The following is a 14,744-nucleotide window of genomic DNA, read 5'->3' on the forward strand; positions in this document are numbered from 1 at the left end:
AAATAGAAAATCCAAATGTATCAGTCTATTTTCATACTGCTATTAAGAACTGCATGAGGCTCGGTAAATTATAAAGGAAAGAGGTTTAATCAACTCACAGTTTAACAGGGCTGGGGAGGACTCAGGAAACTTACAGTCATGGCAGAAGGCAAAGGGGAATCAAGGCATCTTCTTCACAAGGTGGCAAGAAGAAATACGAAGTGAAGGGGGATGAGCCCCTTATAAAACCAGCAGTTCTTGTGAGAACTCACTCACTATCACGAGAACAGCATGAGGGGAAACGCCCCCATGATTCAATTATCTCCACCTGGTCTCTTCCCTTGACACGTGGGGATTATAGGGATTACAATTCAAGATGAGATTTGGGTGCGAACACGAAGCCTAACCAAATCACCAAATAAGGCCAATAACACGTAAAGAGACAGAGAGTAACCAAAAAACTTCCCACAAAGTAAAGCCAGAGTTACATGGCTTCATTGGTGAATTATATCAAAGGTTTAACTAGAATTAACACCAAACCTTCAAACAAACACACACAAAACACCAGTGTGGTGGCACATGCCTATAATCCCAGCTACTCAGGAGGCTGAGGCAGGCAGGAGAATCACTTGAACCCAGAAGGTGGAGGTTGCAGTGAGCTGAGATCATGCCACTGCACTCCAGCCTGGGTGACAGAGTGAGATCTTGTCTCAAAAAGAGAAAACAAAAAACAAAAAACACCAAACCTTCACAAAATCTTTCCAAAAAAAAGAAAGACTAGGAGGGAACACTTCACAACTCATTCTATAAGTATTACCTTGATATCAAAATGAAACACGAAGGTCACATAGATGCAAATATCCTTGATAAAATACAATAAACTAAATCTAACACTCTATATATAAAGTATTATACAACATACCAAATGGGATTTATCCCAAGAATATAGGGTTTGTTTCACATCCAAAATTCAATGTAGCATACCATATCAATAGAATAAAGGGAGGACACTCTATGACCATCTCGATAGATGCAGAAAACACATTTGGCAAAATCTAACACCGTTTCATAATAAAAGCACCCAACAAACTAGGAATAGAAGGGAACTTCTTCAATTTGATAAGGAGCATCTACCAAAAACCCATAGCTAACATCATACCTAGTGATGAGAAAACGAATGCTTTCCTCCTAAGGTCAGGGGGATTTCCAGTCTTGCTATTTGTTTGCAGCATGGCACTGGAGATTCTATCAAGGACAGTTAGACAAGAAAAAGAAATGAAAGACATCTAGTTTGAGAAGGAAGAGTAAGACTATTTTTATTTGCATATTACCTACTCATATATAGAAAACCCTGAAGAATCCCCCCTCAAAAAAAGAAACCCTATTTACAGCTAAGAAATGAGTTCAATAAGTCTGCAAGGTATAAGATCATTATACAAGAATCACTAGCAATGAGAAATCTGAATATGAAATAAAACAACCCCATTTGGGACAGCATCAAAATGAGTAAAATACTTAGGAGTAAGTTTAACAAAATAAGTGCAATACTTCTTATTCACTGAAAACTATAAAACATTATTGAAAGAAATTAAAGAAGACCTAAATAAAGATAAAGATATCCCATATTCATGGATTGGAAAACAATATTGTTAAGATGGCAATACAACACTACATCAAATTGACCTATAGATTCAATGCAATCTCCATTAAAATTCCTGCCTTTTTAAAAGAAATAGACAAGGCATTCCTAAAATTTACATGAAAATGCAGGTGATACAGAATAATCAAAAAAACTTAAAAAAAAAAAAAAAAAAAAAAAAAAAAGGCCAGGTGCAGTGGCTTACACCTGCAATCCTAGCATTTTGGGAGGCCAAGGCGGGTGGATCACTTGAGGTCAGTAGTTCAAGATTATCCTGGCCAACATGGCAAAACCCCATCTCTACTAAAAATACAAAAATTAGCCAGGCGTGGTGGCACACACTTGTAGTCCCAGCTACTCGGAAGGCTGAGGCAGGAGAATCGCTTGAACCCAGGAGGTGGAGGTTGTGGTGAGCTGAGATCAGGCCACTGCATTCCACCCTGGGTGACAGACTGAGACTCCATCACAAAACAACAACAACAACAACAAAAACAAGGAAGACTCATGCTTTCCATTTCAAAACTTACTTAAAAATTACAATTTACTTACTAAAAATTACAAGTGTGGCACTGGTGTAAGGATAGACATATACACCCATAGAACAGAACCAAGAGCCCAGAAATAGGCTGGGTACAGTGGTTTATGCCTATATTCCCAGTACTTTGGAAGGCTGAGGCAGGCAGAGCCCAGGAGTTCAAGACCAGCCTGGGCAACATGGCAAAATCTCGTCTCTACAAAAAATACAGAAAGTAGTCAGGTATGGTGGTATGTACCTGTGGTTCCAGCTACTCGGGAGGCTCAGGTAGGAAGATCACCTGAGCCCAGGGAGGTTGAGACTGCAGTGTACCAAGATCTTGCCACTGCACTCCAGCCTGGGTGAAAGAGTGAAATCCTGTCTCAAAAGAAAGTCCAAAAATAATCCCATATATTTGTGGTCAACTGAATGTTGACAAGAGTGCCAAGACCATTCAATGGAAGAAAGAGTAGTGTTATCAACAAATGATGCTAGGACAACTGGATAGCTACATGCAAAAGATTTAGTTTAAACCCTTATGCCATATATAAAAAAAAAAATTGACTCACAATAGATCAAAAACCTAAATGTTAGAGCTAAAAGTATAAAACTCCTAGAAGAAAAGAGATGTTTTCATTTCATGAGCTAGGATTAGGCAATAGTTTCCTGAATATGACAACAAAAACTCAAGCAACTAAAGAATAAGGAAATAAACTGGATTTCATTAAAATTTAATACCTGTGTGTATCAAATGACACAATCAAGAACGTGAAAAGATGATCCACAGAAAAGGAAAAAATATTTGCAAATCGGCTGGGCACGGTGGCTCACGCCTGTAATCCCAGCACTTTGGGAGGCAGAGGCAGGAGGATCACCTGAGGTCAGGAGTTCAAGACCAGCCTGGCCAAAATGATGAAACCCCCTCTACTAAAAATACAAAAAAAAAAAAAAGCCGGGCATGGTGGTGCACGCCTGTAGTCCCAGCTACTGGGGAGGCTGAGGCAGAAGAATCGCTTGAACCTGGGAGGCAGAGGTTGCAGTGAGCTGAGATTACACCACTGCACTCCAGCCTGGGTGACAGAGCGAGATTCCATCTGAAAAAAATTGCAAATCATATGTCTGAGAAGTGTCTAGTATCCAAATAAATAAAGAACTCTTACAATTCAACAATAAAAAGACAACCCAATTTAAAAATGGGCCAAGAGTTTGAATGGACATCTCTCCCAAGAGGATTTACAAGTGGCTGACAGACGCATGAAAAGATGCTCAACGTTATCAGTCATTAGAGAAGTGGAAATCAAAACCACAATATGACACCTCTTCACACCCACTAAACCAGACAACAATGACAAGCATCAGCAAGGATGTCGGGAAATTGGAACCTTCATACATTCCTGGTGTAAAATTTAATAAATGTAAAATTGTTCAATTATTTGGAAAACAGCTTGGCAATTCCTCAAAAAGTATAACATAAGAGTTACAACATGCCCAGCAAGTCCAGTCCTGGGTATATATTCAAGGAGAAAATGTATGTTCACACAAAAACTTGTATAGGAATGTTCATAGCAGTATTATTCACGGTAGCCAAAAAGTGGAAACAATTCAAATATCCACCACGGGTGAATGGGGAAACAAGCTGTGGCACAATGGAATATTATTTACCCAGAAAAAGGAATGAAGTACTGATTCATGCTACAATATATGGATGAACTTTGGAAATATGTTCTTAATAAATGAAAGAAGTCAGGCACAAAAGGCCATATAATATATGGTTCCATTTATGTGAAATGTCCAGAACAGGCAAATCTGTAGAGACAGAAGGCAGGTTACTGGTGGCCAGGGCTGGGAGGAGGGGGAAATGGGGATTGTCTGCAAATCAGTACAAGGTTTCTTTTAGGGGTGATTAAAATGTTCTGGAATTAACGGTGATGGTTGCACAACCTTGTGAATGTACTAAAAACCACTGAATTGTACAACTAAAATGGTGAATTTAATAATATGTGAACTATGTCTCAAATTTTAAAAAACACATGAGTAATGAAGAATGCAACTACATGGTTTCCTAGAGGCTGGAACTGAGGCCCCAAGCTGTGAGGCAGGGCTGCCTCCCCAAGGCCCTGGGGCACGTGCCCTCAGCCCAGTGGGCAGAGGCACCACAAACAGGCTGTCCTCCAGAGCCAGCTCCCCCACCAGACTCCTCACCAGGAGGCTGAAAACAACTCCACGAGTTTCCTGTGTATTCCTCCAAGGACATGGGTGAGGACACAGTAGGTTTTACGTTCATATGTGTATTCAGTCACCTCATCTCAGCAAGACATACGCATTCACCCACGGAAGTATCTCATTAGGGTGGTTATCCTGCTAAGTCATCTAAGTAAATATTCACCTTCAGAAATGAACACGCTACACCTAAACAGAACAAGGACAGCGACAGTGCTTCCCTTCCCCACCTGGAAATGAAGACCTAAGGGATGGTTAAGCCTGCATGCAGGCTGGGCACAGTGGCTTACGCCTGTAATCACAGCACTTTGGGAGGCCGAAGCAGGTGGATCACGAGGTCAGAAGATCAAGACCACCCTGGCCAACACGGTAAAAACCTGTTTTTTTGGTAGAGACCACGGTAACAACCCTGTCTCTACTAAAAATACAAAAAAAATTAGCCGGTCGTGGTGGTATGCACCTGTAGTCCCAGCTACTCGGGAGGCTGAGGCAGGAGAATTGCTTGAACCTGGGAGGTAGAGGTTGCAGTGAGCTGAGACTGCACTACTGCACTCCATCCTGGGTGACAGAGCAAGACTCCATCTCCAAACAAGAGAAAGAAAGCCTGCACGTAGCACAGCACAGATAGGGACACAGAGAAGGAGGATGGCCCACTGTGGGTGGGAAACCCAGGCTCCTCTCCACAGTGGCTGCCTGTGCGGTCCCTTGCCAGCTCACAAGTGCTGACTGTTAACTATTCAGGAATTCTGTAAAGCGTTAATGCCAATTCGAGCGTTAGCGGTTTGACATGAACCCAGGTGGGGATATTCACACCACAGGACTGGACACCCTGCAGATCAGTCCTTCCATCCCTATTGTGCCAATGGCCAGCTAGAAGGGGCCAGTCAGCACCAGAAGTAGAAGAAAAGGGAAGGAGGTGAGGGGCCATGGCAGTGCCCCCCTGGCCCAGTCTGGGGCTCAGGGCTCAGTGGTGTCACATCACAAGCCACATCACTTGTTACCCACTTCACACTTTGCTTAAGCCCCTGATGCCACTGCAGCCTCCTGTGCTGTGCTGAGGGCTCTGGCTGCACTCAGCTGCCCCACGGCTGACTCCTTCTGCCTAGGGGACCACTGGGCATACTCCACCCGCAGGAGGGGCAAGATTGGTGGATATGAGGGCAGGGATCTAGCAGCCTGCTCTGCGCTGTACTAAGCATGGACTCAGCACACAATCAGGCATACGACAGCCTCATACATAACACACACGACGGTCACATGGTGGGTGGAATCCACTGTATGCAACCAAGCCACTGAGCTCACATGGCCATGGGTGTCAACATCCCAGGCTCCCATTTCCAGGAGTGCCAGGGACAGCTGAGTCCCTGGTAGGTGGCCTTCCCCATGTCCACCTCCCTGTAGAACAATGGTGATGCCAGAGGTCCCTTCAGCTGTGATAGTCAAAGATCTCGTGGTTGTAAGTTCCAAAGCCCCCGGGTTGCCGCTGAGGCCGAGCCCCCTCTCTTCCCACGGCATGCCACCCACGCTCCAGGCTGCCTTCACTCCCCGCCCAGCTTGGCTTGTTCCTGGGCTTCAGCCCCTCCATGCGCAGGTGCCTCCCACGGCTCCCCCTCAGACTTGCCACAGCTCTTCAAGCACTCCACAACCACACCAAGCATGCCAGCCTCCCCCACCTGCCATCACGGGGGGGGCATGCTCCCAAGCCCCACCCTCTGTGGCCGACCTCACAGCCAGTCAGTTGGGTCCTGTCCACTCCACCTCCCAGAACCCTGAGTCAGCCTCCTCTCCTCCACCCCCCCTCAGCCACCCAGGAGAGGCCTCCCTAGTGTCTGCCTTCTGTCTCTTTCCCCATCTCCTTCCCAGCAGCCCTTTCTCCACACAGCACCCATGGGTTCATCTGCAGAGAGCATGGCCACGCAGGTCCATGGTGGTCCTCCAGGTCCCTTTGGTGGCTCCCCACCGCCCTCCCTCTGCTCTTGCCTGGTGAGGTCCTGGGGAGAGCTGGCAGGGCGAACTGAAGGTATGCGAGCAGAGAAGGGTGTTTCCCAAAAACAGCCTGACTCTGGGCAGCCTGGGGATCCTGAGAGAACCAGGATCCAGGCACGAGGAGCTGCCTGGGATCACATGGGGACAGTGGACATGGGGAAGGGCACCCAGCATGAAACGGTGGAAATGAAACTCCACTGCTCCTGAGACAGGAAAACTCTCGCCCACTCCGAAGGCCGGGTTGGATGTCCATTCCTCACAGTCTGGCCCAGCCGAATCCCTGTGTATGGAGGGCAGGGAAGCCAGTGGGGCACCAGCACGGCGAGCAGCAGGGCCACCTTTGAAGGAGCAGGTGCATTACACTCAGATCGCCCACAGCTGTATCAAACAAACACTCCGGGAGAAAGGAACTGCGGGGAGCCACCCAAACTGGATAAAGGGAGGCTCTCGGGAGTGGAACTGTTGCCGTTTCCCTCTCTTTATGTTTCTGTTATCTTTTATGTTTCTAGGTTTCTCCTTATTCTCTAAGACACGCAGTATTGCCTGGACGAGGAACGCCCTACACAGTGTCCGCCAAAGGCTGACTGTCATCCCACTGTCATTTGAGGATAAGAGTTTCTCGGGCCCTTGGAGCCCACCGCAGCAAGGGCAGGCTGCCCCTGCTCGCCACCACCTGCCTTCCCGGTGGGTCCGGCTGGGCTCACCTGACCACCTCCGTCTCCAGGGAAAGGCCCAAGGGACTCAGGGGCAAGAGGACCCTTGCCAGGGAGCAGTGGCACCTCGGGGCCTCCCATTCCAGCCCCACTCCCTTCATGGCTCTGTCCACCTCACCATCCCTCCTGTGCCTGAAGGAACCGCCTCTCACCCACCTCCACCTCAGCGCTGCTGCTGGGCTACTCCGGACCCTGTTCCGGTCTCTCCCCACTTTCTTTTCCTAGAAAATGGAGGGTGAGAACCCGGCAACTGGCAGGGACAGGCTGAGGAAAATGGGAGGCAGCCCCGCCGAACCCTGGGGGGTCACCACAGGCAGCCAGAGGGCCTGCAGATGCCACTCTTCTGGGGAAGGGTCCCTCCATCTCACTGCAGAGGGGCCTGGGCCAAGTCAGGGATGACTCCAAGTCAGGGGAGCTGACTGGGAAGAGAGGCTTGGGGAGAAGACAGGGAAGTGTGTCTGGAGGGCAGGGCTTACAAAGTGACAAGTTACAGGCTATTTTTGGTTCCTGGGGCTGCCCTGAGACCCCAGGCCACAGCCTTAATGGCCATCACAGGCAGCTCCCCTGTGGGCCTGGGATTTGGGCAGCAACCTGGACACTGCCCTGCACTCTCCAAGCCGGTTTTCCCAGCAAAGCCACAGGTCACTCTCAGGGCTGGAGCTCCCGCAGAGCCCCAGGTCATGGGATCCTGAAGAAGAGAATCCCCCTGCCAGGACTTGGCTAGGGGGGTCCAGGGCCTCAGGGACAGCCCCTCCCACCCAGCCCTGAGTCATGCACTTGTACCCAGCTAGGTTCCAGAAAGGGCTGCAGGGACAAACACTGGCCGGACACTGGTGGACCTGTGGCCTCCTGAGTGGCCCAGCTTCTGTGGCCTCTGGTGACCTCATCTGTGAAATGGCAACCAGGGGCCTGAGAGCAGAGGGTGAGCCAGGCCCAGGGGAGTGCCCTGTCCCCTGCCAACCCCTGCACAGCTGGTGCTTCGGCGCAGCTCTGGCCAAGTCCCCACGTACCCTTCATCATTTTCAACATTTTGACCACCCCAGGTTTACAGAGGAGGAAACGGAAGGCTCAGTGATGTCACTCACCGGGGATCGGGGATCGCACAGCGGGGATCGGGGAAGTCGGGGGCAGCACACAGCCGTTGAACCCTTTGCCCGTGGTAGGTGTCTGACCTTGGACAAGACCCCTCCCGCAGCCCTGGGCGTCGGTGGTGAGCAGATGGCCGTCCCATCTTGCAGGGGTGCGGGCGGGTGGGCAGGAGCTCCACCTTCCGCGGCGGGCGCTCGCCCAGAGGAAGGGGCGCGGGGGCTGGGGGACCCCGGCCCCGACGGGCGCTGCCGCCCCGGGAGCTGCGAGAATCCGACGCTCCAGGGCGGAGCGGGGACCGTGTCGCCGCGGGGCTGTACGAGGGCGAGCCGGGCCTGGGCCAGGGGTCCCTCAGTCCCTCCTCCCCGGCCCGGGGGCGTGGGTGGGGGTCGTTACCTTCCCGTCATGGTGGCAGCGACGCCGAGCGCGGGGTAGCCGCGGGTCTCCCTCTGCCGCCAGCCGAGCACCCGCCCGCCAGCCCGGGCCGCAGAGCAGGGAGACGCCCAAAAAAGGCCAAGAGCCGCTCAGCCCGCGAGAGGGGTAGGCGGGGGTGGCAGGGTGGGGCCCGCGGGGCGGGGGTGGGGAGGGGAGGTCAAGGCTGAGGGTGGGGGGGTGTTGGGGAGGTGAGGGTGGGAGGTTGCAGGCGTCTAGGTGGGGGTGGGGGTGGCAGGTGGGGGTGGCGGGGGGGGGGTGGGGTTGGAGGGGTGGGGGTTAGAGGTGGCGGTGGCGGTGGGTGGGGTTGGAGGGGCGGGGGTGACGGTGGGTGGGGTTGGAGGGGTGGGGGTTAAAGGTGGGGGTGACGGTGGGTGGGGTTGGAGGGGTGGGGGTTAAAGGTGGGGGTGACGGTGGGTGGGGTTGGAGGGGTGGGGGTTAGAGGGGGGGTGGCAGCAGGGTGGGGTTGGAGGGGTGGGGGTTAGAGGTGGGGGTGGCGGTGGGTGGGGTTGGAGGGGTGGGGGTTAGAGGTGGGGGTGGCGGTGGGTGGGGTTGGAGGGGTGGGGGTTAGAGGTGGGGGTGGCGGTGGGGTTGGAGGGGTGAGAGTGAGGGGGCTGAGAGTGGGAGTAAAACTTGGAGTAAAGGTTGGGGGTGGGTCCCGCCACCCGCACAGCCCCAGCTCTAGGAACACCGAGCGCGGCCAGCGGCGGGCGCGGGTTCCTTCCCACCCGGGCTCTGCTCACCACCTCCCGGATTCCGGGCATAGTTTTCCTTTTAAAGGGAGTGCAGTTATAATAAACGCGAACAAGCACCCCCACCCCCACAGCCCCGCCGGGACGCCCCGCTCGGCGCCCCCTCTGCCGTCCCTGGGCAGTCCAGACCGCAAACGCCTGCAGGAGATGGGAGGCATGGGGGCCATGCTGAGACCACCTCCCTCCCGGGCTTTCCAAGCCCCGAGTTCCCACCCGGATCTGGGCACTGACTCCCTCCCGAGGCACCCGGGACCCCCGAGTCCACGCAGTCCCGCCCCAAGGGAAGCGTCCCTTTTCAGTCGCAAGCTTGCTTTCCCGGGGAAATTCCCATTTCATCCCCCGAGGCGGGCCATCGCCCTAACTTGGCCAAAGGTACTTCTTCAACGACAAAACCAAATGCCCAGCTCCCATGTTTCCAGGGGAACCAGGCACCTCTGTATAATGAAGCGCTGTTGACAAGCTACCATTAGAGGCGTTAAGAGGAAGGGGTGATATAAACTATTTAGGGAATCTCTTCCGAGGAAATTTTGAAACAAAAAAAACAAAACAAAACAAAAAACCCTGGCCCCGCCTAAAGGCAGATATTTCTGGCTGGACAGTGGCGTGCAGCTCATCTTTGGAAGCTGCCCAGATGTCACACTGAGAGTTGGGAGCTGGGCGGCCTGATGTGTAAATGTGGTCTACTCCAGTCCTGGCAGCAGAGAAAGGTGATCTAGAAATGACGGTGTGAGTTAGCAACCAACAAATAAACGGGTGCCGTTCAGAAAGATGAGTTGATGCATCCTGCAGTTCCAGCTGCAGAAATAAGCTGGGAAAAAACACCTGTTCCTAAGTGGCTGGTATTGTGGAGTGCGTTTGCAGCTGTTACTTTTTTTGTGGGTGGGGGAGGGGGGACGGAGTTTCGCTCTTGTTGCCCAGGCTGGAGTGCAATGGTGCCATCTCGACTTAGGGCAACCTCCGCCTCCCATGTTCAAGCGATCCGCCTGCCTCAGCCTCCCAAGTAGCTGAGATTACAGGCGTACGCCACCATGCCCAGCTAATTTTGTATTTTTGATAGAGATGGGTTTCACCATGTTGGTCAGGCTGGTGGCAAACTCCTGGCCTCAGGTGATCCGACAGCCTCAAGTGATTACGTCTTGTTTCGAGTGTGTCTCAGCTGATTCTGCTTAACTGTAATTTGATGGTTGATTAAGCCTAAGTATGGATAATTTCTTGGCTCACCTGCCCATAAAGGGAGAAAGGCTTTCCACCATTACTGACACAGAGGTATAGGCATGCTGGGGCCGTGCACCAGAAAGCCACTGCTGGACAGTTCATTGAATATCGGGGTCCTGTGGAAACCAAAGAGGATGAACAATTGAAAGCATTACAACAGAGGCCCATGCTCTCCACAGAGGAGACCTCATTCCTGCCTTTTAGCCCAAAAGCCTCCCTGCTTATGATAGCTGAGCACACATGGATCTGTATGTGGCCAAACCAGGACCCTGTGCAGCTCCCAGCGTGCCTCATCCCTGGGCCAGTGCAAGCTCAGTGACAGCTGGTCGGGGCTGTGGGCATGGCTTAGCCCTGCTGGAGATGCAGAGGCTCCAAAGAGCCAGGGCCAGCCTCCCACAGTTCAGCCAAGAGGGCAGAGTTGCAGGAAAGAGCTGGCACTCACACATTCACACATTTATCCACTTGTTCCTTCAAGAGTACTTATACTGCATGGGCACCGGAAGTACTGCGCGGAGCAAGAAGACATGGACCTGGCTCTCATGGAGTTTAGCGGGGGTAGAGGATGGGCAATAAACAAATAAATACGCAAACTAGATTTTAGACAAGGGTAAGTGCTTCAAAGAAAAGGACGATGGTGGTTGGTGGCTGATTTGAGTGAAGAGTGAGGGAAACTTTCTGAGCAGGTGATGTTCGAGCTAAACCGGAATGAGGGAAAAATCCAGCCCTCAACCATCTGCAGGAAAAGCATTCTGGCGGTAGAACAGCAAGTGCAACAACCCTGAGGTGGCATGAGTTTGGGGTATGCAAGGTCAGAAAGAAGACCAGCAGGTCTGGAAAACAGGGAGGTGGCGGGTGGAGGGGGACGGGGCAGAGCAGCAGGGCCACAGCAGAAGTAGGATTCCACCCTTCGATGGAGAGTTCTAAGCAAAGACAGACACAACACTCTAGCATCAGCAGAGGAGGATCTCAGCAATACTGACTGAATGATGAAAGAGCACTTTCTCCATCTATATCAAGTTCTAGAATAGGCAACATTTGTCTGTGGTAGAAGACTTCAGAACGGTGGCTGCCCCAGGCTGGTCTATTGCACCCCAGACTGCCCTGGGGGGGGAGGACAGGGGTTGACGAGGAAGGAATGTGAGGGAGCTTCTGGGGTAACGTGCAATGTTTTAGTAGGAGTTTGGGTCACACAAGTGTATACGCCTTTGTTAAAACTCATGGAATATATGGCCAGGATTTGCGCATTTCATTATATGTAAATTTTACCTCAAAACAAAAATACTGTAAACGATACTGAACTCTAGTTAATGATGTACAATGCTGAAGTGTTTAGGTAGAAAGGTACTGATGTCTGCAATTTACTTTGAAATACATTGTTTAAATCAAGATGAGCAGGTGTGGTGGATCCCTGTAGTCCCAGCTAGTCCCTAGCTACGGGGAGGCTGAGGAGGGAGGATCACTTGAGGCCAGGAATTCAAGACCAGCTTGGGCAACATAGCATGACTCTGCCTCTAAAAAATGAACTCAAGATGGGGAGATGGATAAAGGGATGGACAGAGAGGTGGCAGAGTGAGTCTACCACGATATTAATGGGAGAATCTAAGTGGTGGGTATCTGGGTTTTCAACTTTGATGAGTGCTTGAAGTTTTTCATAACAAAAGGGAGAAGTGTCCAGCTGCTGTGGCCACTGTGTGAGGGACAGAGTGGTCTCAGGGACAGTCTGATTAGAGGCTATGGTGAGCATCCAGGAGGGACTGGTGCCTTGGACCACGAGACCGTAGGGACGGTGAGAAGGCGTTAGATACAGGGTCTATTTTGCAGCCAACCGCATTTGCTGGGAATCTGGATGTGTGGGCGTGGCCAGCATGGGCGTGGCCAGCACAGGCATGGTGGTTGTGGGGCAGGTGTGTGTGTGGCAGGGGTGAGTGTACAGGCGTGGGAGTCAAGGACTTGCAGGTGGCCTTGCTTTCCTAGATGTTGGTGGCAGTGGGACAGTCTGGGCAGGTCAGCGAGGGCTGACGTTGCATTGGGCCCGCCCCAGGCATCCCAGGGGAGATGGTGGGCAGGGCACTGTGAACCTGGAGCAGGGAAGAGAGGTCCATTCTCTGGCGTAGATGCGGAAGGCTTGGTGCAAATGGAATTTCAGCTCTAGGGCTCCATGGAGACCTGGGGTGTCTGTGCCAGTCAGGAGCCCTCCAAGGGTAAGAGGTCGGACTGGCAGGAAGTGAGGGGGAGAGCAGGAAAGCGTGAGGTGCCGCAGAAGCCCGGAGCGCTGTGTGCACACCGCTGTGTGCGGAGGCCAGGGAGCCTCTGGGTTTGGGTCAAGAGCTGGTCCATGGGAGTAAGGGGCCTGAGTCCAACTGCAGAGGGGCAGGCAGGGCTCCTGCAGTGCCTCCCCTAGGAGCACCCCTCCTTGGGGTCTGTGCAGACGGTGCTCCCCGGAGTGCTGCACACAGTGTCTCTGAGGGAGAATGCTCTGAAAGGGGCAGGGAAGGGACAGCAGTTGGAAGTGGGTAGAGGAAGGGGAGGGAAGGTGAGAACGCAGTGTCCATGCCCAGGTTTTATAGAATGATGTCACTGAGGGACATTCAGGGAGTGGCTTGAATTACACACTTAGTCTTCGTTGGGGGACAGATGGGGCTCTGAGGCTGAAGCTGGGCCACAGAGTGACATGAGAGCTGTCCTAGAGGGGGAATGAGATGCAGCATCTCCCCGGGCACGAGCCCTCTACCCTCTGGGGCTCAGGGCAGGTGGGCACCCCCTTTGCAGGGCAAGTACCCGAGTTTCTCCACCCCCACCTTCTCCCTTCGCTACTCCAGGGGACGGCTACCTGAACCAGCCCAGGGCCCAGGGCTCATGGGAGCTGGGAGACAGGGCCAAGAGAGGGGCCGGCCTTGGCCAGCGTGGCTAATCAGCAGTAGGAGGCTGAGGGGAACCTGGAGTTCTCAAGTGCCTCAAGGAGCCTCCTCCAATATCCAGAGCCACAGCCTTGTCCCCATGTGACGGCAGGGAATGGAGAAGGCCTTGCAGCTCTCAAGAGGCCTCAGGTCTCCTGCCACAGCCCAGGTCCTGGGCAGGAGCCAGCATGCCTTCCCAGCAGGTGGGCTGTGAATCTGCCTGTTTCCGGGTGGCCCCGTGTGATGCAGGCCGCCCAGACGGCCACTCCACAAGGCCTCTGCCCCAAATCTGGTTAAGGCCTGTCCCTTTCAGGGCACCGGGAACTGGCAAAACACAGAGGCCTGCCGAATATCACCACAAAGCTCAAAGCCGTCAGCCGCCTCCTTCGAGACCAGAGTTAACTCGGGAAGTGGCTGTGAGACCCCCGGGGGGGAAGCAGGGAAGCACTTGCATGGTGGCTCCTGGGCCAAAGGAAGAATAGTGAGCAGCACGCCGCCCCGGCACCCGCAGGCTTCACGACACATTAAAAGTAAATGTCTCTTTTTAAAAATATGAGCATAAAACTAGCTGGGCACGATGGTGCGTGCCTGTGGGCCTACCTCTTCATGAGGCTGAGGTGGGAGGATCACTTAAGCCCAGGATTTCGAGGTTACAGTGAGCTATGACTGTGTCTCTGCACTCTAGCCTGGGCAGCAGAGCAATCTCCTGTCTCTAGAAATAATCTAATAAATAAAAATAAAAATATGAGCGTGCCCTCAGAACTGTCATCAGACACACCCTCTGACCAGCACGAAATGGCCTTACTTCTCCCTGCGCCACGCGGCAGCTCAGTGAGAGAATCTGGCAGAATGTTGATCCACAATTCTCTCAACATTTGCAGAACACACAAGAGACCCAGGGATTCTCTTCAGTCTGAGGGGAACCCAGTGCCCTTCTTGAAAGTCTGATTTGCTCAGGAGTGGAGGTGGACCATCGAGCTTCACAATTTTCCAAAGATGATCTGGCCTTGGAGTTTGGGAGGAAAAGGCCATCTCTCTCTCGCCTTTGCTCTGGGACAGACTCCATTCAACTCACGGGTTCGGCTACCGGAGGGCAGCCCCCCCCACATATCCAGGAACAACACATTGTTACGCCTCAGCACATCACACCCTGGAGTATCCAGCAGGAAGCCTCCTGGGCGCAGAGTTCCTCACCTCCGGGGCACCTGCCTCTCCCTGCCTCTAAGGGTATCTCTTCCACATACTGAGGGTCCCTTTGCTGCCTTTTTTTTTTTTTTTTTTTTTTTTTTTTTTTTGAGACGGAGTCTCGCT

At 52.4% G+C, this 14,744-nt stretch overlaps 1 protein-coding gene across 3 annotated transcripts in view; it reads right to left on the reverse strand.

The window, feature by feature from the left end:
- Positions 1–14,744, reverse strand: part of LIMS2 (LIM zinc finger domain containing 2) — a 43,511-nt gene that overhangs the window by 27,971 nt on the left and 796 nt on the right. Inside the window, exon 1 of one of the 3 annotated variants that reach the window (XM_050752563.1) lies at positions 8,534–8,687. The exons of 1 other annotated variant lie outside the window; for it this stretch is intronic. In XM_050752563.1, coding sequence (XP_050608520.1) covers positions 8,534–8,544 — 11 coding nt within the window. In that variant the 5' untranslated portion in view covers positions 8,545–8,687. Of the gene's footprint in view, positions 1–8,136; positions 8,306–8,533; positions 8,688–14,744 lie in introns of those variants that run through there. One more of the 3 variants, XM_050752560.1, reaches the window with a different exon arrangement.

This window comes from Macaca thibetana, chromosome 12 (assembly GCF_024542745.1).
Source record: "Macaca thibetana thibetana isolate TM-01 chromosome 12, ASM2454274v1, whole genome shotgun sequence".
Taxonomy (NCBI): domain Eukaryota; kingdom Metazoa; phylum Chordata; class Mammalia; order Primates; family Cercopithecidae; genus Macaca; species Macaca thibetana.